At 28.5% G+C, this 26,803-nt stretch overlaps 1 protein-coding gene across 2 annotated transcripts in view; it reads right to left on the bottom strand.

Annotated features, from left to right (window-relative positions):
• Window positions 1-26,803, bottom strand: part of LOC108557899 (glutamate receptor ionotropic, NMDA 2B-like) — a gene marked incomplete at its 3' end in the record, with an annotated part of 154,584 nt that overhangs the window by 60,858 nt on the left and 66,923 nt on the right. For both annotated transcript variants that reach the window (XM_017914610.1, XM_017914611.1), the window contains 1 exon segment: window positions 11,798-12,153. In XM_017914610.1, the coding sequence (XP_017770099.1) occupies window positions 11,798-12,153 (356 nt within the window).

Raw genomic sequence — 26,803 nt, 5'->3', positions numbered from 1 at the left:
AATTTACATTGGATATTTAAAATAATTTGTTTCTCGAGAGGTATGAATAGCCTCGGAGCGGAACTGAGAATGAAGGTAATGCACATGGGTTATGACAATAATACATTTTTTCCAATAACTCAAGACCGGATTCGAGAAGTACCTGGAAGAGCTACCGTGTAGAGTTAACGCCAAGCAGGTGCAGAAGACCACACTGCTGGGAACGGCCCACATCCTACGAAAGGTCCTATCTATCGGACAATAAACGCCCTAGGGCACGCAGGTAGGGCCCCGGCAAAGAAGAGCAACTGACACGAAAGTGCCAAGACACAAATAAACCATAATAATAATAATAAAAAAATCAATGTGCTTTTTCAAATACCAATAAAGCACTTCTTTGGGTGTGAGATTAAATTTGAATTTCATATCTGCCGACCCTGCCTTCAAATGGAAGCATTTCATGTAATAAATCTTTCGACTCGAAAAACATATTTTTCTGAAAGTGATATATTTTCGATTTGGTTTTCTTTCATTAATTGTAAAATCCAATAAGTTATTTTATAGATTTATAGAATAACCTATGAAATAATAAATAAATATAAGAGAATTGCAATAATATGTTCTTATTTCATATTTTTTTTGTTTAAATTTGTTAATTAGTCTCATAATGTCGCCAGAATCGATTTTTAGTTGGGTTGTTAGTGTCATTGAATTATTTTTTTAGTTAAATATATATTTGTTTATAGGAATCCGCTCCACGCTAATTGTTTTGTTTTTATTTTCTTTTTTTCGTCAAAAATATTCCACTTATTGCTAAAAATTGGCAAGTTATGAATAACAAAAAAAAGAAAGATATTTGTTAATGTAATTTTAATAATTATTATAAAGTGATTTATGTTAGTTAATTATTTATATATTAAATAATATTTTGAAAAATATAAATAAATTACAGTTATTATTTACAAACTAAATTGACAAGATAAAAGCTTTAAGAAGTTATTTCTACTTTCAGAATGAACGTTTTGAATACAATTTCGCAGATGTCAAGCGAACAAACGTGTCTAAACTTAGGTGGCATTAAATGGAGGAGATTCATGACCAAACAGTTTCAACTAGTTAAAACTTTTTTATTCTTTCTTTCTTTCTGTGATATTTTATATATAATACAATGTAATCAGCGAAAGGATTTAAATGGAAATAAGTACAATGTTTTCTTGGCTTTCATAAAAAAAAATATAATTTTCACAGAAAAAAATATTATGTAATATAACTTAATATTTTAAATTGATTATTAAATAGATTATTATAAAAGTAAGTTTTTATACCCAAATAGGTAACAATATTCATATTATTAATGTTTCGGTAATAAAGAAATACCTCAAATAGTGCGAGTAAATAGTTCCGCCCATCTTCCAGACTGTTTGAAACCGGACTAATCGCGAAAATAAATGCAAGAATAATCAACACAAAAATAGCCTTCACTGTATAAAGGGATCATTTATATGTTAAAATATAATTGTTTATTATATAATAATTTATTACAATTTTCAAACTTGACTGTTGTTAACTACAGGTATTTCTGTACGAGATTTATGTTAATATTAAAAGGAACAGAATAATTGTAGTTAATTTTATTTTTTAAATGTATAGATAACAAAAATATATTACTATTTTAATCATTTTGTATATGTAACAAACATTTCTAGGACTAAAAACTTGCACTACAAACAGCAATTTTTAGTTTACATTTTGTTTTTCTATAATGCAATGTCAATAAAATGAACTGAGACTAAAACCTACTGGTTTCGATTTGTGTTAAAACTATGCAATTCAAATATAGACATCGTGCACAACTATATGCAATTAATACAAAATGGTTCAATAGTTCCGATCACTTGGGAATTGATGCACTAATAATGGCGAGTGTCGACGAACCCTTGACATATAAACCTGGTAAATATTATCATTGGGTAAACATGCATTACACTATAAATTTAAAATATATGCCAATAATAACAAAGATTAGTATTTAAAACACCAATTAATTAAAGTTTTCCAATAGTTAGAAAAAATAACCATAATAAAAAATAAATTGAAGTAAAAACCTTTACTTTTCAATATAGACCGTTATTTTTAAAATAATATTAATTATATCATAGTTGTTACAAAATTCACAATTATTCTTAAAATAAGAAATAAAAAGAACTAATTGAATGAAATTGTAATCGTTTTAATTTTTTGTAATAAAATTGATCGCAATTTGTGAAAAAGTATTATTGCTAAGCGATCAGTGTTAAATTGCTATAACTTCGCATAGTCAATTGTTGAAAGATAGAGAAAAACATAAACAATTAACTTTGAACTCTTATTTTAGAAAGTGATTATACTGCGTATGTAAGTACATACCAAAGTATTTTTATTTGTAAAAACGAAATTTGGCTTAACGAAGTAATTACGAAGATTCAAATTCATATACAAATGTATCAAACGAATGATTGAATATACTAGGATGAAGGTTTTTCCGGTTGATGAAAGTAAAAATATATATATATATAAAATCATATGAATTAGTATAGTATTTGTTATATTATATTTAATAAATTCTTCCCATTTCAAGATCTAATAGAATAAGATCCTACGCCTCTTTGCGTCATACCCATTTTGCTGTTTTTATTGGCATCCTCTGCTAAGAATCGAAATCAAATATCCTGACGAGTAAGTCTTACAATAACTGCACCCGAAAAAGGTATAGCTATAAAAGTCGAACGTCTCAATCTTATACGAAAATAGTAAACTGGATTACGTAAAATCGATGGAAAGGAAGCTACGCGGTTCGCAACAAACCTGAAATATGGTATAAACGGAGATTGCTTTGTACATGTGCTAGGAATTCAATTAAGACTTTTGCAAGGAGCATAGCTAGGATTCCGGTATATGCAAATAGTAAGATTGAATTAATTTAAAAGCAATTGCTGATATAACGGGACTAAATTTATTGGATATTTGCATGTTCATATACCAAAATCCTTCTTGCTATAGTACTATATATTAATGAATCAATTAATAATAAATACTAGACATTATATACGATTCAATTACGATTGGTGTTTCCACTTAGATATGGTCTCCGTATCCCAATTGATGATAATAAAATGGGACATTTAAAATGAAATGGTTAATTATATTGGTATTATATACTAAAGGACATGATATATATAATTGTAATATTATTGTAATAAATATGTTTATATTTTATGCAAAACCTACATATTTAAATACCATACTAACCAGAAGTATCCGAATAATCCGAGGGGGCAACAATTGGCGAATAAGGTGCGTAAGGAAGCAATTCGAAGTTGAATTCATTCATTTTAGCTATCGCGATAAACATACTCACGACGCTGTTTATGTGCCATTATGAGCAAACAAAAGTTTCAGTCAATTTGCGATGTACAGCAGTTTTTGAAATGCTTACCATGTCTGATAGCTTGCGCACTTTCAGTCGACACTCATTATATACTATTTTGTGGATTTTCTTCACCATTTCTGGGGTGGTTCAACCACTGCGAACATCCTTTATATTCTGCCACTCAAAACTTTATTGTTGTAAACCAGTGATTCCCAAAGTGGTCTATATCGACCCCCAGGGGTCTATGACAACCTGCAAGGGGTCTACGTCAGCGAAAACAAAATTGGGGGGTCCATGAAATGAAAATGGGGGTCCACGATAGTGGATTTAAACATACACTGATAGTACCTATTTTCTTACATTATACTATCTTATAATATAAAGATATACATTATTTATAAAAGTACCTATGAAGTAAAAAAATATTATATATGTTTATAAAATTGTGTAAGTTGTAGGATGTAGGCATTCGCTTTGTGGTCGCAATACATTTTGTAAAAAACCTGCACATAATGATATACCAGTATCATCTTGTTACAAGCATATCCGCAGTCTAAGAGCAAAGATCTTAATAATTATAAAGATGTCCGAATATATATAATAAATTTACAAAAAATCAATATCAGGTAAGTAGGGGATCTACCCAAAACCGAAAAACATGGCAAGGGGTCTACGACACAAAAAAATTTGGGAACCTCTGTTGTAAACGAAGGAGCAAACTCTCCAAGACTAAAATCTATATTTGCTTTGATGTTGGTTGGACTGATATCTTTCAAATGAATGAATTGTATCATATAACGATGACCATTTTTCCCTGTTTACAAATTTAGTACCTTTCAAACTAATTCTAACCAACGTAGCGTCTTCAAACTTAATCTTTATAAGATTGGTACTTTCGTCCATAGTAGTTTTTTCAAACAACCATCATATATACGTAATTGGGGTGCAGCCAGCAAATCGAACATACAAATCACACAGAGGTTCCAGTCAAAATGCCCAAGAAATATTATTAAGGCTCCGTGGTTCGTCAAAATAAACAATACCATTATTTAGTAATAGATACCAAGATAGACTGGAGTCACATACCAATGTTCTGGCTATTGGCCTATTGCACAACAGTGAAACAATAATCAGACTGTAACGTTGCAAACCACTAGTTTTAGTATATATATTTAAGTAATTATTAATGTTCAAAATCATCAGTCAACCGCGATTAAATTTACTCATTATTCACATTGATTGAACGTATTGTGAATAAAATTGTTACGACATAAAATATATATATATATACGTCATGTCGAGTACGTCTGGAACTACCCTCGTATAATTAAAATATACTTTATACTTTTACAGAAGACGATGACGTAGAAAACAATTATTCAATTTAGAAATAATGAAAAATAAATGACATTGCAAAATAGATTGTAGAATAGGATTGTCGAGCGGAGTGTTCCAGTTTCAGATCCAGCAAATTCCATCTTTTTACTTTACTGTGTTAGGTAAAATTCCGAAACATTATTGCTTTCACGCAATCGCTTAAATTTCATTCCACCCATGCTACCCCGCCTTTTTCCGCCGTACCCTTAAGGGAAGCGAGAGCGGCAAAGATTTCTGTACAGCCATCGCCGCTTTACGTACAAACATTCCTCTTCCTCCATTTTTTCTCAAGTAAATCCCCAGACCTTACTCCCCGACCCTACTGCCTCCTCATTCTCGTAAAAGTCATACGTTTCAATCTCGTCTTCTTCCTCTTTTTTTCTCATTACGCCAAATATTTCCGCATGCATAAGTCCTGCCGGATTTATGATTATTATTATGCGACTGGGGGTCGCGGGGTGCTGCGGATGGATGGATATAAACTAGTTTTACACCTTTCGCATACATGTCGGGTTTCTGGAACGCGTAAATAGGAATTGCAAGCGACAAAACAATGTTTCATAATCATAATCCAATAATCCGAACAGTATTAAAGATTCTCGCACCAGCGCGCTAATCTGTTTCGAAGACACAGCAAGTTTTCACAATTGCATTATCAAAGCATTATTATCTTATGTGGTAACATGTGATGCATAATGGAAGATCAAAATAGAAATTTAATGCACACGCTTGTTAATCAAAGTTATAACTATTATCTTAGTTTCTTAATAAAACGATTACTTTATTTTATTTTATAACTTTCTTAGCACTAAAATTAGAAAATGATTATAGCATACGTTAATGTTTATTTTTCAATTTTCACTTGTTTCGCGATAAAATTACTATTATTAAAGTTTTAAATTTTTAAAATTGTTTATATACATAAATAAACTAATTTTAATAAAAAATATAATTTTTCATATTCGATTTTTTTAAATTTATGTACAAAATTGCAGAATATGTCACCAAATATTTATTTAAAATATATTTTTTTAGGAATATATATAAAAAACCTTTGATGTATCCAACCGAAATTACTAAGTTGAGAAGAAATTATTTTTCATATTTAAAATAAATTTATTTTTTCATAAAGCTTTGCTGCAAAACAAAAATTGTGTCTCTCCTTTCCTACAAATATAAGCCATATTAATACACTTTACTTATTTCTTGATCTTATTATATTTTCATATTTAACAAAGCATTTTACTTATATGTATATAAAAATTGTACGACCAAACATCTCAAAAGTGAAAGTACGTATTCCTTAGTCATGTAAGATACAAGAAATTCTCGCTTATTCTCGTCTTCAGATTCACATAAACAGGTTTAAAAATTTCAAAGCAAACTACTATAAATTTTAATTGAACAAAATTTAAATAAATTGAAAAAAAAAAGTACACAAAATTATTTTTTTCATTTATAAATGACCATGTGCTACGAACAAAATTTGCGCGACATAAAGTTTCATCATCAAACCCAACCAATGAATTGTCAAAACGAGTCGATTTTGAATTTATCGCAAGAGTAGACAATATTGAACGTAAAGAATGATATGCTCAAAATTAATCTTTTTTTAATCTGATAAAGCATCGAATATGGATTTTTCAAATCTGCAGTCGTTGTTCTCACAGAACGTGCAGGCTATTATGAATTACAAAAACGAGTTCTTCTTGGAGTTCCAAAAATATCCATTGGTATTAGATATTCCGTCGACTATAGATATCAACATGAGCTTCCTCGACATATGCCAAATTTTCTTCACATTACCTTTAATATGGGCCTGCGCAGTAATCCCAGATTGCAATTGTAAGTTTATAAAATTGGATGAAAAAGCAGAATTATTTACACTTACCAATAATTAGAAATATGTCATATCAATAATAAAAGACAATATAGATATAAATGTATAAAAATAAGTTGTGTATTTTTATTTCTTTATATACTTATGATGAAGTACAAACTGAGAAAGATATGTTCTTTAATGAAATAATTGATTACAAAAGTGATTTTGCATAAATTTATATCTTTAATTTCATATTTTTATTAATATTGTAATTAAATTTTGTTTATATGTATTACTTATCAATATGTATTTTTCACTCCAATCTATATAAATAATGATTATTGATACATAATAATACATCGTAAAATATTAATAAAACCCGGATAATAATGATCAAATAATTAATTTATATCTCTTGAGATTTAACTTAATAAATAAGAAAAATCCATCAATTATGTATAAAAAAATATGTTGTGTACTATTTAATTAGAATTTATTTAATTTTTTTCTATTAAAATTTAGTTTGTTTTGATATGATTTAACCCAAATATTGTGAATCCTATCATATTTATTGATTCATTTGGTAAAAAACTATTTAGAATATTATTATACTTATTTTAGCTTTTGTTGTTTCAGCTATTCGTAATTTTCTAGTAGAGATTATTAAATCGGATTACAAAATAAAATTATGAACGTTTTCGTGATGCAATTTGAAACCAATGCCAGTTGCTAATGTAGCGAATGGAACTGATGAAATTTAATTAAAAACTTGCTGGTCGTACGTACGGATGCAATGCAAACATACGAGGTGCGTCCGCTTTAATTGCACTGCAGCACGGACGAACTATCAAACAAATTGACCCTGTAATTGCATTTTGAATTTGTGACCAATGATAACTCAGTATCGAAAAGTTACATGCAGAAAATACTAAAAAAAATGGTTTGCTATAGAAATATGACGATGAGGATGATACAAACTCGTTAATACAAAAATGAATTTATGCGATCCGTTCTAAATTTGATATATGCATTTATACAGTTTATAATAGTAAACATATTTATGTTACATTCGTATTTTATGTAATATAATTCCATTCATCTGGCAGTATATGTATTTTAAATTAGACACTTCAGTTTGTAAACGAATTAGATTTGCATGTTTCCATTTTGCTGGAAACAATATGTACCCGCAGATTCATATGCCTAAATAAATTTATGAACTAACTATAAATTAATTCAAATGTATTGTTTAAATTAATTTTAGAATTCACTGATTATTATCTGTCGAATTGCACATAAATTAAATATCAAAATTGAATTATAAATAAATATACAATTAAAATAAATACTTGCTTTAATGATTACATCGAGCAATAATTAAAATTGAAATTGCAAAGTATTGTTATTTTTTCATATACATATATTACTAGTACAATATAAAAGTTAAATTCCTAATCGTGTCATATGGAATAAAAAAAGGTGCATTCAAATAAAAGACAACGCGATATGTTTGAATTGTCGCGATTCTATTTCAATTTTAAAATCATACAACTTTAAAATACATTTTGAACATAAACTTAGCGAAATTGATAAAGTTTCTATTGGCGAACAGAAAGCTAAGTTGCAATCATTAAAGATCAATCTGAAAACTCAACAAAACATATTTCACAAGCAAACTGCACAATAAACGGTATCGTCTGTGCTAGCTTTCTAGTATCTCACATTATTACGAAGAAAATGAAGCCCTTTATAAACGATGACTACATGAAAGAGTGTCTAATTGCCGTGTCTAAAATTAGTCTCTCAGGTCAATCTGTAAGAATAAAAATAGCCCACATTTGGACAGAAATTGGTGCATCGCTTGACACATTTACAAAAGTCTACGTATATTTCTCAATGCCTTTTGATAAAACAATAGATATTAATGATATTGGATAGCTTGCTATGTTTATTAGAAGTGTTGATAGTGAAATGAATGTTACTGAAGAACACGATCTCATGAGTTTGAAAGATACAACAGCTGGAAGAGATGTAAAGGAGATTCATGAAAGAGATTTGAAAAATCTCGAGCAACCTGCTCCAACACATTATAACTAACATATGATGATCATACTGATATCACCGGTGATGCTCATTGCACACAAGTAATTTTTTATTGAGCATCACCGGTGGCACTGAACGTGTTAAAGAACTCGATATCAGATTCAATATGTATACATTTAACGTGAAAGTGGAATCAGCGCCTCCAAGATAAATAAACTGATGGAATACAATTTTCTGATCGTGTTGCAATAGTATCGTGTAATAGGAGCGACACTTGCATTTTAATGTGATGCGCACGCATTGTATATTGGTATTTAAATTAATAAATTAAAAAACGTCATTAAAATGTTTATTATTTAAATTATTTTATTTAGTAATTCTAAAAAGCTTGAAAATAGTATAAATTAAAAATAGAAGTCCTAAACATTTTGGGTCACATTTATAAATGAAATTTTAAATAAATAAATAATAGAAACATATCAATATCATAATAAATTGGAATACTAAACATTGGTTTCTTCATTATCCAGAGAACCAATATGAATATACCATCATTATTTTTCTAAATTTGGAAATGCACTTTTTTTTTAAATAAAATATACTTGTAAGGACCATCGTAACGAGGCGCCCAGGGACGTGTCCTGCTTTTTGCAGTGGATTTTCAAAGATCAGATCAATACTTTCAAGCAAATGCATGCACAAGTTTCCAGCTATTAATATAAACTTTATACGAGTAGAAAATTGTGCAAGTAATTTCGTTGACAATCGAAAAAAGTTCTTTTCAAAGATTGCAACACTATGAGTGAGTGACAGACATGACATGTACGACTTGAATATGCATATTTATAAGAAGTTTATAATGAACTGCAGTGTATACTTTATACACTTTAAACGTATATATCATGCAGTGAAAATAAATGAACAAACTTTACATGCAAATGATGAAAGTTTATTTTCAACAAAAAAAAAAACATTATATTATGTCGCTCGTATATTAACATAATTACAAAATATATTCATAATTTACAATAAAATTAGATTAAAAATGATTGAATTCCCACGATTTAAATGTATGTATACAATTGTTATAAATATTATAATGCAGTCGAGGGAATTGTCATGGTTATAAACACATATAATCAATCGCTGATCACTAATTTATAATTTCATCTATTAAATACATAACGTCGAGTTATATCAGTGATTACCAAAGTGTATACCACAAAGGCGAAATTTGAAAAAAAAACTACTATTAACATATAGTTTGCCCTGAGATAAACCAATATTTTGACTATAAATAAATATGTTTTCATATATCACTGTATACGAGACTATAAGCAAATTAATAAATTTGTTAATTTCGTGTTATTCTCAGACTTGATGTTTGATATATGGATAATTAAATTATAGGTATAATGTATTTAAAAGACTGTACATTATATAAAAGTAATTTGTTAAAACCAAAATAATCTTTTCTACAACTTATATTCATCCAAACCTCATTTTACGGCCTAGATACGTTCCGGAATAGTTGTCCTTAAGCAAAAAGCCGTATAACGAACTAATTGTTTTGATACAAACCAGCCTTGCTTTTGTAGTATGTTTACCGTATAACGAAACAAGACAAAAAGGCTATTATAGAGAAATATCGTTATAGCGAAGTGTCATATACCGTATAGCGAGGTATAGGGGATCCTTGTTTTACGAGCATATCTAATAACCAGCAATTCGCATAACGAGCAAAACAAATAGTAAAAAATTGACTCTCTTAATGAGCGAAGTTTCACGAAACGAGTTACGAGGAGAAGTTAAATCTCAGATTCTACCCTGCTACATCATTTTCCTACAAGTTTGGAAGCTATTTTCAGACATATTATGTGTTTTTTTTGGCAATATTTAACAACACTTGCAAAACTGTTTCTGAAGAAAAAGCAAAAAAAAAGAAGAAGAGTATTTTTTGCATTATTCTTTCATTTCACTTAGTATACTAACAAAGTAAAATAAATCAGTTATAAAATGAAAACAATTTACATGGTTATTCAAATTACACTCATGTTTTTTTTTTAAATAGAAAAGTGTTTCAAACATTAACTGAAAATATTTGCTATCAACCTATGTTAAAAAAACTGTCAAATATATGCTTTGATACTGAATGTAGTGTGGTATGCGAAAGATAAAAGCGTGTAATACAAAAAACTCAAAACAGGTGGTATTTCACGTTCTAAAATGTTTTGAATGTCAAACATTTTTCGTTACAAATATTTATATATATTATTTAGTAGGGAGATACAAAAAAATGACAAATGAAAATTACTTCAGTATATTTCTTGATTTGAAACAAATTAATAGCAGATATAATAAAGTTAGCATATTCACAATTTTCTTGTAAAATAATACCAAATTCGCTTTGCAAATTATCACCTCTGGCAATATGAGCATTATCTAAATGAAAAATCTCGCGTTTTGTTTCGCCTCATATCCTTAAATATAAATTCTCACTCGCGGAATTTCGACCAGGATTTGTATCAGCAATCCTGGTCGAAATTGCAGCGGTTTAATAGGAAAGCATAAAAAAAAACCATATAACGTTTCAACAGAACGTTAATTTGGTTTTTATTATTTGAATAGATTATATGCAAATTATTCATCCTGCATAGTTCCAACCAACCCGAAATAATATATAGTGTTGTCTATTTAAAACTAGAAAATAAAATATGTCCGTAGCTTTTCATAACAACTTTCGAGATGCACCATTAAATATTTTCTTAGGTAATTGATAAATATTTCATAAATTATTTTGAATACAATTTGATATTTACATCAAAAACAAAAAAAGAAAATAATATCACCATATAGAAAATACATTACTAACTTCGAAACTTAAATATTTGTCCTATGGAAATCTGTATTTTGTCACATCTCTATCAACCGTTCAAAATAAAGAAATGTATCCGTTGAAATCTGATTGTGGGTTGGTAATATAAAACTGACCACCCTGTATATAGAATTAACATTACAAACTGAAAATAAAAATTTGTTTTTGGCTCCGCATTCAGAGAGATTTACGTACAACCTCATATTACGAAAAAAAACAAAAGGTGTAGGATATGAATCACTGAAAATTTGATTTAGAGGAAGATCCCTAGAGATATCTCAAATTATATTACCTGCATAGCAGAAACTCTTTCCCGAACTGCTTGTATAAAATCGTCGTGCCCGGCAATAAGACTGGTGACTACTGCAAACTGATGCCATTTGTATCTTTCCAAAATACTGAGCATTGCAGCTGTTTGATGCTCCAAGGACGGTGCCAGTTGCAATTGTAGCGACGATTGCGAAGCTCGTCTCTCAAGGCCAGAGTTATCAGCATTCCAGGCGATCACCGGAATTCCCAGATAACCTGCCAGTTGCAAAAAATACTGTGCAGATGCTGTACTTCTGCCGTATTGTTCGTAGTTCATCAAGTACAAAATTGCGGAAACGTTGTACGAAAGAAACTCCTGGCACAAGGACTTCAATATAGCTGAAACAAAGAAGATCATTTACAATAATTATCAGTTTCATTAGATTGTTAATTTTATTATATAAACAAAAAATAGTAACTGCATAATATGATTCTATCAAGAAATTGTAAGTGTTAGTTGGCTTAGAACTCAAATAATTATCGAATAAGAAATTATTTAGTCGGACCATTCTGTTTGGTGTTAAATATGTTATTATGGGTTACTATTATCTTTGTCCCGTTTGTCCAAATGTCACCTGCATAAGTAATCTTAACTTTCACTAGTTGTAAAACAATAAATACTTTATATATTTTAAGTATTACCGTATTATTAAAATCAAAACGCAATTTGTTGCACAAATTCTTAAAGATAACAATATCACATCCCTATTATCTTTTGTGACTTTGTCTAAAATGTGAATAAAATGTTTTTTTTTAGTATTTATTTCTCATTTTTTTATTATCTAAGAAAAATATGGCGAGACTGTTCAATTTAACTAATCGAAAAATAGTCAATATTTATACTTAAGAAATTTAAATCCGAAGACATATAAATAAAATACAGAAATGGGTAAATAGATAATGGTATTATACAAAATAATATAGATTAATTGTAGATCTTTCATATAGAAATGTTTAAGCCATGTAATATAAATTGTATTTACTGAAAAAAACGCAAATTCAAAAAGTTTTTTATGAATGGTCTCATGGTCGAATTTATGTTGTTTTCGCCACGTGAAAGATATAGGGTGCTTACAGTTTTAATTATTCTGAAATCTATAATGTAAAAAGTTTGAAATATGAAATTAAACTTTAATAAATTATGGTTTAATTATGGTCGTTTAAGATTTTTTTTGTGATATACGTATATCTACAAATATCATCGATTGTAGTAGCGAAATTATTTAAAGGACATTGCTACATTACATCCGCTTTCATGCATATTGAAACGATCTGAAAGGTAATATGAGTTTGTAGTTCATATATCATACGCATGGATTACGTTTTATGTAACGTTCAGAAGCTTGAATTTCAGTCCTCATTTATGTATGTAACCTAGAATTGAAACAAATATTTCCATCAAATATCTGCATATATAAAGAAAACAACAGCAAGTCATACACAATGGAAACATATATATTTAAAATAGTAAATAAAAAGTTAGAAACAAACTGAAAGGAGTTCTAAAATTCTAAAGAATTCTAAAGTTATTTTCATAATAGTAATTACAATAATAGAAAAAATAGCTAAATATATTTTACTTATTGATAAACATTTTATTAAGTTAATTTCTATTTTATTTCTTTTTTTACTTTTATTATTCACAACCTGCCAAGATCTCTGGCTATAAGTTGAATGTACTATTTTATTAGCAAACTAAATTAGTTCTGAATTAATAATGTTCTATACAATTTGTTTGATCATGTTTCCGAGATAACAATTTTGCAATTATGTGAAATTGAGGCAAATTACTTGATGTCTATCACGATTATAGTGTGAATGAGACAAATACTTGGAAATCCAAACACCAAACTATTGCGAGAATTGTATATTAAGTTCAGGTATATTGCCAGACAAAGATCCCTAAAGCCGGAATCTCACTAATAACTTTAATGACTTATCAACGTATTGTGTGTGCGCATCCAAAGTTATTATTATTATTATTATTAAGGATAAGAAATACCAAACAATGAAGTACAGCAACAGTGCAGAGAATCGTTTCCATCCGGTCTGTTTGAAACTAATCGAGGTACAAATATATATATATATATATAATATATTACACAAAAAGACTTGACATATAAAACAAAATTGTTTACTATTTTTTTTTATTGTGCTTAAAATCAGTTTGTTTTGAAATGATCAAACTGTAGTAAATCTCAACTGATCTTTATGCACATTATATAATATATTATTATAAATTCTTAGTAATAAACCAATACAAAAATCGCTTATAAATTTACATAAAAAAATAAAAGCCATCTCTAACTTAGAATAAAAAAATGTTATGTTTATCTAATTTAACTTACTAATAATATTCAATGTATATGACTCTTTAAATATACATTTTTATTCATGAATTTAAATTCAAAACTATCTGTAAGTTGGCAACATCAAAACGATATTCGCTATTATGTGCATCAGTTATTCCGTTTGAAGTTTTTCTAGCCAGATTGCAAATGAAACGTTCAATGAGGTAACAATTTTCAAATTGGAATTCATATATTCTCTCCAATTGCATTTCCACAATACAGAATGTTGGGTGAAATTAATTAATATAATTGATTAACGAATTTAACAACGACAGATCAAACAGCGCGATCGGAATAACTCAACCCGTGCAAAGCAGTTTATTTTAATTAAATTAGGTTCATCAAATACCAATCAATAGATGCACATAGTCTAGATTCGCATTAGACGGCTGTTTGTTAGGTATGCGTCTAATTACAGGGCAAACCCAGTCACACAAGAAAATTGTCATGGTTTCGATTAGCTGAAAGGCCTATAGACATTGAATATTTGTGCTTCGAGGTGTGTTTAGTGTGTGTATGCGGTACGTGCGTGTGTGTGTGTAGGCGCGCGTTTCGGGAATGTAATTTGCATTTAATCTTTGCCGGAATCGGATCAGATTGGCAATTTAATTTCATCATTCTATGATACGGAAGCGTGAGTCGAACGTCATCACCATCCCTACACTCTCGACAACTTACGTGTAATTGGGTTTCGCTTACGAAATTTTGGTGCACACACATGACCTAATTTTTTAATAGCATCGAACAGGCATCTCTCCATAACACCATAACCATTGCGACTCCGTCAGTGTAATGCCATCTTATTATATAATAATGGAGGAGCGGGCGGTACGAAATTAGGACTCCCGTGGAATTAATAATATTGCCTAGCTGATAATCGGCCAACGTGGTCTACTTTTTCCCGAATATTTTGAGTGGGTGCAACGTTCTTCGAATTGAATATTTGCACTTAAGAAAATGCTTTCCAGTAAATGTAGCTTGAACTTAATTAACTTTATATAATGAAAAAAGGAAAGTAATTACATTTATAATAATAGCTACCAAACATAAAGCTTAAATTTATACGTTTGATAGGACATTTCATTAACCACTAAGAAATGTTGATGACATGAACCCTATAATATTTTTGTAATTATGTTCATAAAAAAAATATTTGTTTCATTTATTTGTGTTTTTAATTTCCATTGTGTTATTTCTTTATATTTAAAGTTGTTTTCTTTTCAATTTATATTATTTTGTTTCTTGTATTTGGATACATTTTATGTTTTGTTTGGTGAAATTTTGGCCAATAAATCATAATTATTATTAAGAAATTTAATATCTATTTTGCAGACGTTAAAATGCAATGAAAAATATCCCAGATCTAAAATTTATGAGACTATTTATAAAAAAAAAATGTATTGTATTATTGTACTGTTCTATGATTAATTATTCATATAAATATTCTAGTACCTTGCTTTACGTCCTAGATCCGTTCCATAATAATCTTTAAACGTAGAGTCGTAATCGATCCTCTTTTTCATATAAAAAAATCCAAAGGATTTTGACCCAGACTGTGGGAACGCTTAATCATCAATATATACAAGCCCTATCTTAAATCACAACTCCCATCCCGTATTAATAAGAATTAACTTTGTAAATAGAATAAGTAATTAGAATTAGTCTCAGAAAACTTTTAAAGATGAACAAAGTCTCATAAAAACAATGGCCTTATTACTGCGAGGGAGTTTACAAAAGGCCTGCCTTGGCTGGAATCGAACCAGCACTCATAGATGGAGTAGGGCGATCTAACCATTCGGCTATTAGTCGCCATATGAAAATATTTAAAGAATTTAAAAAAATAAGGACAATTGCAAATTATAAATATTTTTAAGTATAAATTAAATGATAGTTATTTAAAATATTTGTAATATTTTAGTTATGAAAAAATAATAAAAGTATATTATTTTGTTATTTTGGAATATGTTCAGAAATAATGACTGTTCGCGACTGTTGACTTGATTATTTGGTTATTATAATAAATGGAGGAATAAATTTCAAAGTTGCAGGCGTTACAACAGAGACAAGATGCGAGACATATATTTTTTTTCAGAATTTTAAATTACTATTCTCCGTGTAATTAAATTGTGTACTCCTACTGCAGATGGAGGACAACCAACAGTTTTATTTTATTTCGAGGTGGGTTGCAACAGGGAGTAGAAGATAAAATATGAGGGTAAGGGGGAGAAAGCGACAAAAGACTGTTTATCAAAGAGCTTGTTTGCAAGTATAATGTAAATATTTTCAGGGAGCATTCCAATTTATTTTCTGCGCCTACGGAAAAAAAATATATGTAGACTGCATTTTAACATGCCCACTGTAAAACACCACTCAAAATATTCAGAGGACCTACTGTCCACTTAACACTTTATAGTTACTATCTTTAAAAAAAAAGTATTACTTAGTTTTATTTAAAACAGCTTCATTAATTATAAATAAGTTACTCAAGTCAATAGACTCAAGTCAATTATAATTAATAAATCTGTAGCATTACTTATAATATTTAACTTAGAGCACAAAAGAAGCACGTTCTGGAAATTGAATTATTTATCAATTTTCATGGCGGAAAATCCTTTAATTTTAACTTATATAATATTTACTTGTTTGCTTCGCTCAAACTAATTTCTGTAATTTCGCAGAAATTTTATCATTATATATTTAATAAATCATTTACCTTAGAAAGTATTTTATGAAAATAAATAGATAGACATCATCAATAAATGAAGCGAGACATCATCATATTAATAAAAAAAAAAATATTATTTATTACAAAAAATAAAAATTTCAGTAAATCAATAATTCAGTAAGTCGAACATTACTAATCTACACAAACAATATCAAATTGTTTATATGACACTATTCATTCTACTAGAGTTAAATATTAGTAGGAAAGTTATCATTTGAAGACATTATACATATTTATATAACCCTTCAATAACGATTTACTAATAAGGGCGGACCTAACATTTCTGTTTTATTAAAAACACACATTTATAATTATAAATAATAGTGCTAAAAAAGAAATTTCATCAAAAGATATAATTTTGAATAACACTAAACAACTATCCCTCGTTTTACACGGTAGATAGATTCCTGAGAAAAACGTGTAAATCGATTATTTTTTAAATTTAAAGATTCATTTAATTTTTGCAAACGATGTAAAAGCGAAAACATGTAAATAAAGTACCGTGTAAAACGATCGATGGGTTATATGCAACATTTATTTTTTAATTTATTTTGTACTCGATTTACACGGTAATCGAGTACCGTGTAAAACAAGAGACAGTGTATAATTTTAAGACCCCATGATCAGCATAGTTAAATTGTAGATTCGAATATGTTGGAATAAATAAAATAAATCTAAGATTGGATGTTGATTAATAGAAATAAGAAAGAGTTAAACTTTAAATATAATATAAATCCAAATAAATTGGAAAAACTTCCATTAAAGCTATTTCGTATATCTTCTTGAAATAAATTACAATTTAATACGATGTAATTTATATTCTCAATGTAATTCAATTATTTGGACAGATTTATTATAATTCCATTAAAAAAGGAACAAAAGCTAAACAAAACCACGAATCGGAACAATAGATGTGATTTAGTAATACTTTAGTGAAGAATATCCACTACACAAGATGATAATATATTATCCTTTTCTACACCTCTGAAGCATTAATTGTTATATTGTGTAAAGCCTACTAAAATAAATTGGAACCAATCGGGCCTAAATGCTATCCAGTGCTTCCTTTACTTTAACATCAAGAAACACAGTATTGTAGGAAACGCAATTTGAGAAATTTTAGATCAATAAAAGTTCTAACCCGGATCAACATATAGCAAGAGACAAACAAATTTCTAATATGAAAAAAAAATAAAAATCATTAAATTGATGATAGGGTAAGGTACACCTATCCCTCGTTTTACACGGTACTTTCTTTACACGTTTTCGGATTTGAACAGTTTAGGAATAAATAAACTAAAACTAAATGTTGAAATTAACCTATCCCTCGATTTACACGGTACTTTTTTTTACTCGTTTTTGATTTTACACGGTTTAAAAACATGTAAATTAAAAACTAAATGTAAACTAGCTATGATCAAAAATAACATTTTTTGCTTTTCAATATTTTTGTTTGAATTATAAAAAATCAACAAAATCAATATCAATAACTATCAACAAAACTATGCGTTTTTTGCATACATTTTGATTTACACGATTTTACATTCAAAAAGTTATCAATTTATACGTTTTTCTCAGAAACCTATCTACCGTGTAAATCGGGGTTTAGTTGTATATAAGTACTGTAAGGAACATATTAATTACATAATACTGACAATATGGTTTCACAATTGTGCATTGTAAATAAAGTCTTGCAAATTATCTTCATTTAATAGGTTCTAAACGAAAATATTATCTAGTTACTAGACAATACAAAGAAGACAATTAAAATCGAAGATTTTTAATATATTCAAAAATACACATTATATATGTACACAAGTTTTAAAAATGATATAGCAGGCGAGCAATCCGGGTTTTCTCTTCTCATCGTAACTCGTTATGCGAAACGTCGCTCGTTAAGCGAGTCATTTTTCTTACTCAATTAATTTTGCTCGTCAAGCGAAATTCTTGTTATGCGAGGTGCTCGTTAAGCGAGGTTCCACTGTATTCCATTTTACGATTTATTCATGAAAAAACGGTAGTCGGTATATATTTTTATTACATTTCATTACCTTCAGTATTATTACAGTGATTCGTTAAAAAATAAATTTAAAACATAAAATATATATATTTGAAGTCATATATTATTTATTTTTACTTCTATTTGCAGTCTACTCTAACTATAAAGTGGATGTGAATACTTGTATTCGTATCGAGCAGTATTTTTTTAGTTGTACTCAAAAGTTCATGTGAAACGTGAATTATGACCGTAAATCATATCACGTCCAAAATCCGTTAAAGCTTCTGCTTTTCAAATATTATTGATGTTCCCGCATTCAAAATGTTCTGCGCAAATATATACGATCTTAGCAAAGATCGACCCCGCGGGAAGAAACATTTATAGTTGTTGAAAAAATCAATCGCCCTTGATTTACATGGAAAGTGATTTTAAATAAAATATGGCAAGAATTTTATTGAATAATTTTAAAAATGAATGCTTTGATTTCTACATAAATAAAGAAATATATGGTTAAATAAATAATACTAGTCGTTAGCCCTTTGGCCAGCCTATTATTATATATATTTTTATTGTATGTTAAAATTTATTTATGTATAAATTGCACTTTTTTTCTCTTCTTCTTATGTATCGATGTTTGGCCAATAAATTATTATTATTTTAAATAATACTATTTAGAATTTTCCTGAAAATACCACATTATCTCCCAACTTCATGTTTTTTTCTCGAAATCCAATTATTTTTCTAAACATCCATTACCTATTTTTTTTATACAGAAACAAAGCCAACATTTTTTTTATTTTTAACTTAATTAATAAATAATTATTGAAAGTAAATTCAACATATATCTACAAACAATAAATTTAATATATTAAAATAATGGTCATTAGATACATAATTAAAACTTTTTACATTTATGAAATAAATTTCTAAATTATAATATTTATATTAACAAAGTGGTGAAGACATTTTTGCATGTAAATATAATATTGTTTCGTGAACAGCCATAGTTTCAAATAAAATTCTTTTGACAAAGTTTGGCAATCATTTTAAAGACATAAATAGAAGACCAATACACCGACTTATATCCAATAGAATCAGGGATGCCGCAGGGAAGTGTTTTAGGACCACTGCTTTACCTTCTATACACGGCAGATATTCCTAAAACTAAGAATACTATGATTGCAACATTCGCTGATGACGCAGAATCTTGGCATCAGATGAGAATCCAGCAGTAGCATTTAGAAAATTTAGAAGAATGGCTTAAATAATGGAGAATAGCAGTTAATGAAATGAAATCCCTGCATATCACATTCACGCTAAAGAAAAACACCTGCCCAACTGTAAGACTTAATGGACAAGATTTGCCCAAAGCAAGAAAAGTCAAATATCTAGCCATGCATCTAGACAGAAGACTCAGAGGTAAGGCTAAGAGGGATCAATTAGAAATAAAGTTTGCAAAACTCTACTGGCTTATAGGGAAAAAGTCGGAATTGTCAGTAGAAAATAAATTACTTATATACAAAGTATTACTGAAACCAGTATGATATCCAATAATGGGATGCGGCCTGTAAATCGAACATACAAATTATACAAAGATTGCGATCAAAATGCCTAAGAAATATTATTAGAGCCCCATGGTTCGTCAGGAATAAACAAATACACGAAGATCTTCATATAGATATGATCGAGGATACAATACCAACATTTAGTAGTAGATACCAAGATAAACTGGAGTCACATATTAATGTTCTGGCTATTGGCCTACTCGACAACAGTGAAACCACAAATAGGCTGAAACGTTGCAAACCACTAGATTTAGTATATAGATTTAAGTAATTATTAATGTGCAAATCATCATAATGGTAAACTATCCACCGGGAAAGATTATTCAATTAATGTTAACCGCGATTTTAAATTTAGTCAATATTCACATTGATGAACAGATTGTGAATAAAATTATGCAACAAAAAAAGAATAGTACCCAAAATTATAATATTTATACAAAATAGTCATTTTTCGCTTATAACAACGGTCTTATAAGAAGTTAGACAACAATGACTTAAAGACAGTTGTCTTCATAAGCCCATTTTTATTATGTTAATCCACTATACAAAAATATAAGAATGGTTAAAACCTTGTCAGAAACTTCAATTTATTAATCGCGTTTTATTTATTAAAAAAACTGGTATAGTTTCTTGGAATTCATTATCATTGTTTTTATATATGAAAATACCTGTTATAATGCGCAGTACAGTTAAACCGCGTTGAACAATACCGCACTATACGAGGTTTTGTTGCATTGAATTTGTCTGAATTCAGTCTGAGATATTTTTGTTGCATTGAATTTGTCTGAATTCAGTCTGAGATATTTGCGGAACTAATTACCTGGTTTTACCGGCCAATATTTCTATAATAAAATGAGTTATCATATAAATACAAATGTTTACAATGCAAAGTTAGTATTCCCTCATATGAAAAAAGACACCTGTCATAGTTGGTTTTCTTTTCTCGTAACAGAATATTTTTATAGAAACGTGTCCCATATTTTCATATGCGTGATTTTTCTCGCCTCCAATATTCTGAATAAATGTTGTACGAAAATGAAATTCTATTTGATTTCCTTCTTCGGAATTAAGGTTACGTGAGTGATATGTTTGAGGAAAACTTAGGATTCCGTAAAATGTATCAACGAAGTCGAAGACGTCGAGGCTGGTGGGTATTGGAGGATGGACTCGGCGCACGACTCCAGAATGAATAATATCAGGTGATCCAATATAGACGGATTAATCACCGCGCTGTGATTTAGCGTTTATAAAGACTAATTGACCCGGCGGGGCCACCCTTTAAGCTCACCGAGGAGAATTATCGTGCATTATAGGTGTGCCCACTGCAAGGATAAATTTCAAGGCGACTTCCTCTACCGTGTCGCCGCACTACATGCCACACAACATCATGAAGGATATTCTAAATGCAGGATCAAAGCTAATAACTATTGATTTATTGTCAAGGACAATCATCACAATCATATACTTTTATAACATTTATATTAACTGCATGTTTCAATCTGCCCATTCTGTCAATTTGAATATATTGTAATAAGCTAATTTTGTGACGATGTACTAATTTTTGCATACATTTTCTTATTTTAATTCTAATATTATTTGAATAATGATATTTATTGCAACAAATTAGCAAAATATAAACTTAACAATAATAAAAATAAATTAAACTGCTGCAATTTTTAACAATTTTAACTTATTTAGTGTGAGCTGTGTATATTTAAATATGTCCGTTTGTATGTATGTGTTTTTATTTTAATTTATCTTTATTCATTTGATGCAATATCTATTTTCGTATCGTTTCATTGAAAAGGCTAATGACCTCAAGTCTTTTCGTCAAGATCATAAAAAATACATTTATATTTAATTATAATTAATTAATAGGTTAAACAACAGTAATGAGCGCTGGTTCGATTCCAGCCATGCCAGATCATTGTCATCGTTAATGCACAGTCACATGAGGTTCAGCAATAGACCTTTAGCTAAGTCGATGTACAATGACAGTGTTAAGAGATAACAGAGCTTCAATATACTATTGACGTTAACCTACAAGACAACTAACAAATAAAAAAAGAAGAAAATAATAATAAAAACTACCTTTGGAAAGTTTACAAAAAATAAATCTCAACCGCCATAAGATTTACTTAGTGTTCATAATAATTATTTTATTGAAAATTAATTATATTTGTTAAGCTCACACGATCTCTACTAACGATTCCGCTTAATTGGGACACCGAAACCGAGCAAATAACAAATGGAACTTCGGATAACTGGGCCAGCCGCTTAATCGGGACAAATATACCAATCCCGATGTATCCCGATTAAGCGGAATCGACAGTATATGATAAAATATAAATAAATAAAATTATTTCTAGTTTTAGTTGATAATTGGTTTGTAAACGTACAATAAGACTTAGTATGCATTCATATACGATAAACGCATAAAAAATGATTCATTATACATGTGTTATTATGTACTTTTACTTGTTATTATTATACGAAAAAAATATTATCTAGATAATTTATCAAAAGTGTAAATGTATTGCTAGCAAATTAGCACTAACCCTTTATTTTTATTTTATTATTGTGATTACATAAATATGTAAAAGTATATAAAAGTATCATATTTTTATGTGGTGTAATTTTATTTACAATCTGTTCATCAATGTAAACATTCAGTAAATTTTAGATCGCGGTTGACATTAGGTAGGTGATCTTTCCCGGTGGATAGTTACCATTATGATGATTTTTTTATTTTAATTTGTAGGTTAGCTGTCGTCTTGTAGGTTAACTTCACTAGTATATTAATAATGTAATGCTCTGCAATTCCACTATTTCCTTTGACTGTGAATCTGCTGCTATTCTTAACACTATCATTGTCCATCGACTTGGCTGAAGGTCCATTCATTTCACTGTTCATCTGTGATGAACCATGACCCTATTGCTGCAAGCACAAGGGGCCTGGCTTGACCAGGATTTGAACCCTTGACCACTGGCACGTGGGTAGGTCGACTTAACAATTCGGCTATTAGTCGCCTAAAAGTATCATATAGTACAATATTTATAATTTATAAAGGATAGCCATAGATGGTAATTTAATATTCATAGAATAAAAATATGCTTTTCTGCACCTGGTGACAATATTTACCAATGCATTTGGGAAATTATATTTTCAATAACATTCGAAATGTACTTTTAGAATTTACTTTGCACTCTTAGGATTAAAGTACATCAATACTGAGAAAAAACATAGTGAAAGTGATAGACCAATTGTGTAAAATAATAATTAATTCAATCAATGCTAATTTTCATAGTTGTTATTCTTTTATTTATTTATTTATGTAATGAATTCCGTTACATATATTACAACAAATAATTTATAAATTACAAATATATTCATAGTAAAAACATAATTAGCGATTTAAAATCAATTTTCTTCAAAAACTGACTACAAAAATGGTAACTATAACAAGAATTGATAAATATGTATTGAAAAATATATTAATTTGGGCAGAGAAACCCTATGGTCAATAGCCCTTTGTATCAGTTGACTTTCTTTTTGACTAATGTTTTTTTAACATATTTTGTTAAAAATATTAATTGTATTCAGAATTTGATGTACTTATATATGGCTTTATACAGATAATTAATAATTTTGCTAATTAATTATAATAAACCAAAGTTATTGTCTACATACATACAATAGGCTTTACTAATTATAAAATCATAATAGTCCTTTTAAATAATATATTTGCTAAAATAGAAGAATTAAAAAAAGTTAATAATATATTAAATTATATGTCACAACAATTACATGATAATATTTTATTATCTTTTTAGTTAATAAACATTCAAGGCGAAAAGGACACAAATTTCGCATTTAATTTTGTATATTTTGATAGATGACAGTCACTTGAAGTTACTTTAATCTATCATGCGACATGTTACCTTGAATTTGAAGATTGCTCTATTATACCAAGAAACATTATAAATGTGAAACAGGCTGACATAACATGACACCAAGAGACAAATAAAATTCTTGAAATTTTATATTCCAATTTTTACATAATATTTAATAGATCATATTCTTTTAATTTAAATATACAAAATAATAGATACAAGATTTATTTATAAATGAAAAACATTAAAAAATGTAAATGTAAATTATATAATTATATTTATTACTGTAATATTATTAATACAGGAATACCTCGTATAGTGTGGTCAATAGGATTGCTTTGAAATTTTCATACCGGACTGTATTTAAGTAATTATACATATTTAAATATTAAATATATTGCAAGTTTAAAAAAGTATTCTATTACATAGAAGTATTCTTCTTAGGATCATTTATTAAAATGATATGATTAAATGTATTTTGCAACTTTAGATAAGAAAATGTGTCGGTTTTATAAAAAGGTAGAAATATATGAAAAGTGTTGACTGTATGTAAAATGGGCTCCACTTGAGTTATGTGATTCGATTGGGAAGTTTTATTTGCGAAATAACAAACGAATTTTCGCCTGACAGCGCCCGATATCCCCACTTTATATCGAATGATTTACAAGTTTCGCAAATGGAGAAACGGAATGAAGAAAAAAAAACGGATATACATTATCCGTGAAATTAAAGTTTGAAAAAGTTGTAGGACCTGAATGTTTCAGGAGTAAATTGAGTATTTCATTAAGTTAAAGGTGTTTGCGCTGTTTGTCGATAAAAGAAGGAAACGAGGAGAAATACTCATTTCAAAGTAAATGAAACGATCCAAATTAAATTGCACTGCGGGGTATTATTATTATTTAAGCTTAATTTTCCCTCTTTTCGCTTTGACGATGCTTGAAAGAAAAATCTGTATATATGTTACTTAATATTCATTTTCATTTCATTTATAAGGCTTTATTTTTTGTCGAACTTTGCTATTTGTTGCATATGCTTTTACTTGACCCTGCTAGGCAAAAACAAAATTACAAAGGAAAATATTAAATTTAATCACACTGAAACGTGAATATTTATGAATATTTATATCAAAAGTATATTTTTCAGTACATCAAAGATTGATAAAAATAAATTTGTTTGTTTTTATTTTCTATAAATCGAATTCGCATTCCAGGTTAGTTCATTCCGCAATAGAATATGTTTCACACTCCATAAGAAAGTATATATAATTATCTTTGAAGAAACATTATAAATATTTTTTTTAGTATTTTTTTCGGCATGTATTTTACATTAATTTATATGGCAAAAATTGTTTCGCTTAACAAGTAACAAGTACAAGTAAGAGTCTTTAAAACCAAATAAAAATGTGTCTTCGTATTGCGATTTTATTATTTATTTTAAAAATTTATACAAAAAGAAAATAATTTAAAGAAAAAATCTATCACAAAATGATATCAATATAAATGATAGTCATGTATGAAAAAATAGATGTCTTGACGAAAATGATTTTTAAGAAAACTTTCTGTTGTACAAAAATCCATGTGAGTAAACAATAATGTATTTTGACCAATGGTAATTATAATATCTTTTTTTAATTGGAATGATTTGAGAAAAAAGCTACTATGGTAAATTGAGTCGCAAAATGACAGCCATCACATTAACAATTAGGTCATTGTACAACTTCAAACAAATGTATATATTATATAAAGATTTTGTCTTCTTCGCATTTCATATGAATTTTATATTACAAAAAATAATTTTCTACAGTAATTAATTAATACAACAGTAGAATTGGTGATACCTAAATATAATAATAGTTAATAACTATTGACTTGTGTACAAAATAAACCGTCTTTAAAACAGGTTGAACTAAAACGATTTTTTCAACAAGTGTTTTTTATACTTTATTTTGGTATTTAAAAAAATAAACGTAACAACCTTACAATAAATGTAATTATTATTATACAAAAATGTGTTATTAATTATAATAATGTTATGCCATAAATAATATTGTTATTATAAAATTTGATCCAAAAAAAATATATAAACCATAATTTGTATTACTAAATTATTCAATTTTTAAACGTTGTGGATTTTTCCTGAGTTTATTTTAAATTATTTGTATATTACTAAACGATAATGTATTATTTTTAAATGTATATTCGCTGATCCGAAGATGCATGAACGTTTGCAGAGAAAATATTACTCTATTGAATATATGAGAGCAAGGCACGGGCATTAAATCTGCCTGGTTATGAAGATAATATACTAGGTGACGGCTATTTTTCAAGAACGAAATGGACTGGGAAAACTAAATAGAAAACTGTAGATCAAACAACTCGCCGAGCTTTTATAGTTGAAGAGCTGCCTTACTATTTGTGACAAGAACATATTTCACAATATACTTCTGAAAATAACA

This window comes from Nicrophorus vespilloides, unplaced genomic scaffold, assembly GCF_001412225.1.
Source record: "Nicrophorus vespilloides isolate i.1.1-1 unplaced genomic scaffold, Nicve_v1.0, whole genome shotgun sequence".
NCBI lineage: Eukaryota > Metazoa > Arthropoda > Insecta > Coleoptera > Silphidae > Nicrophorus > Nicrophorus vespilloides.
This window is presented reverse-complemented; position numbering and strand designations above follow the sequence as displayed.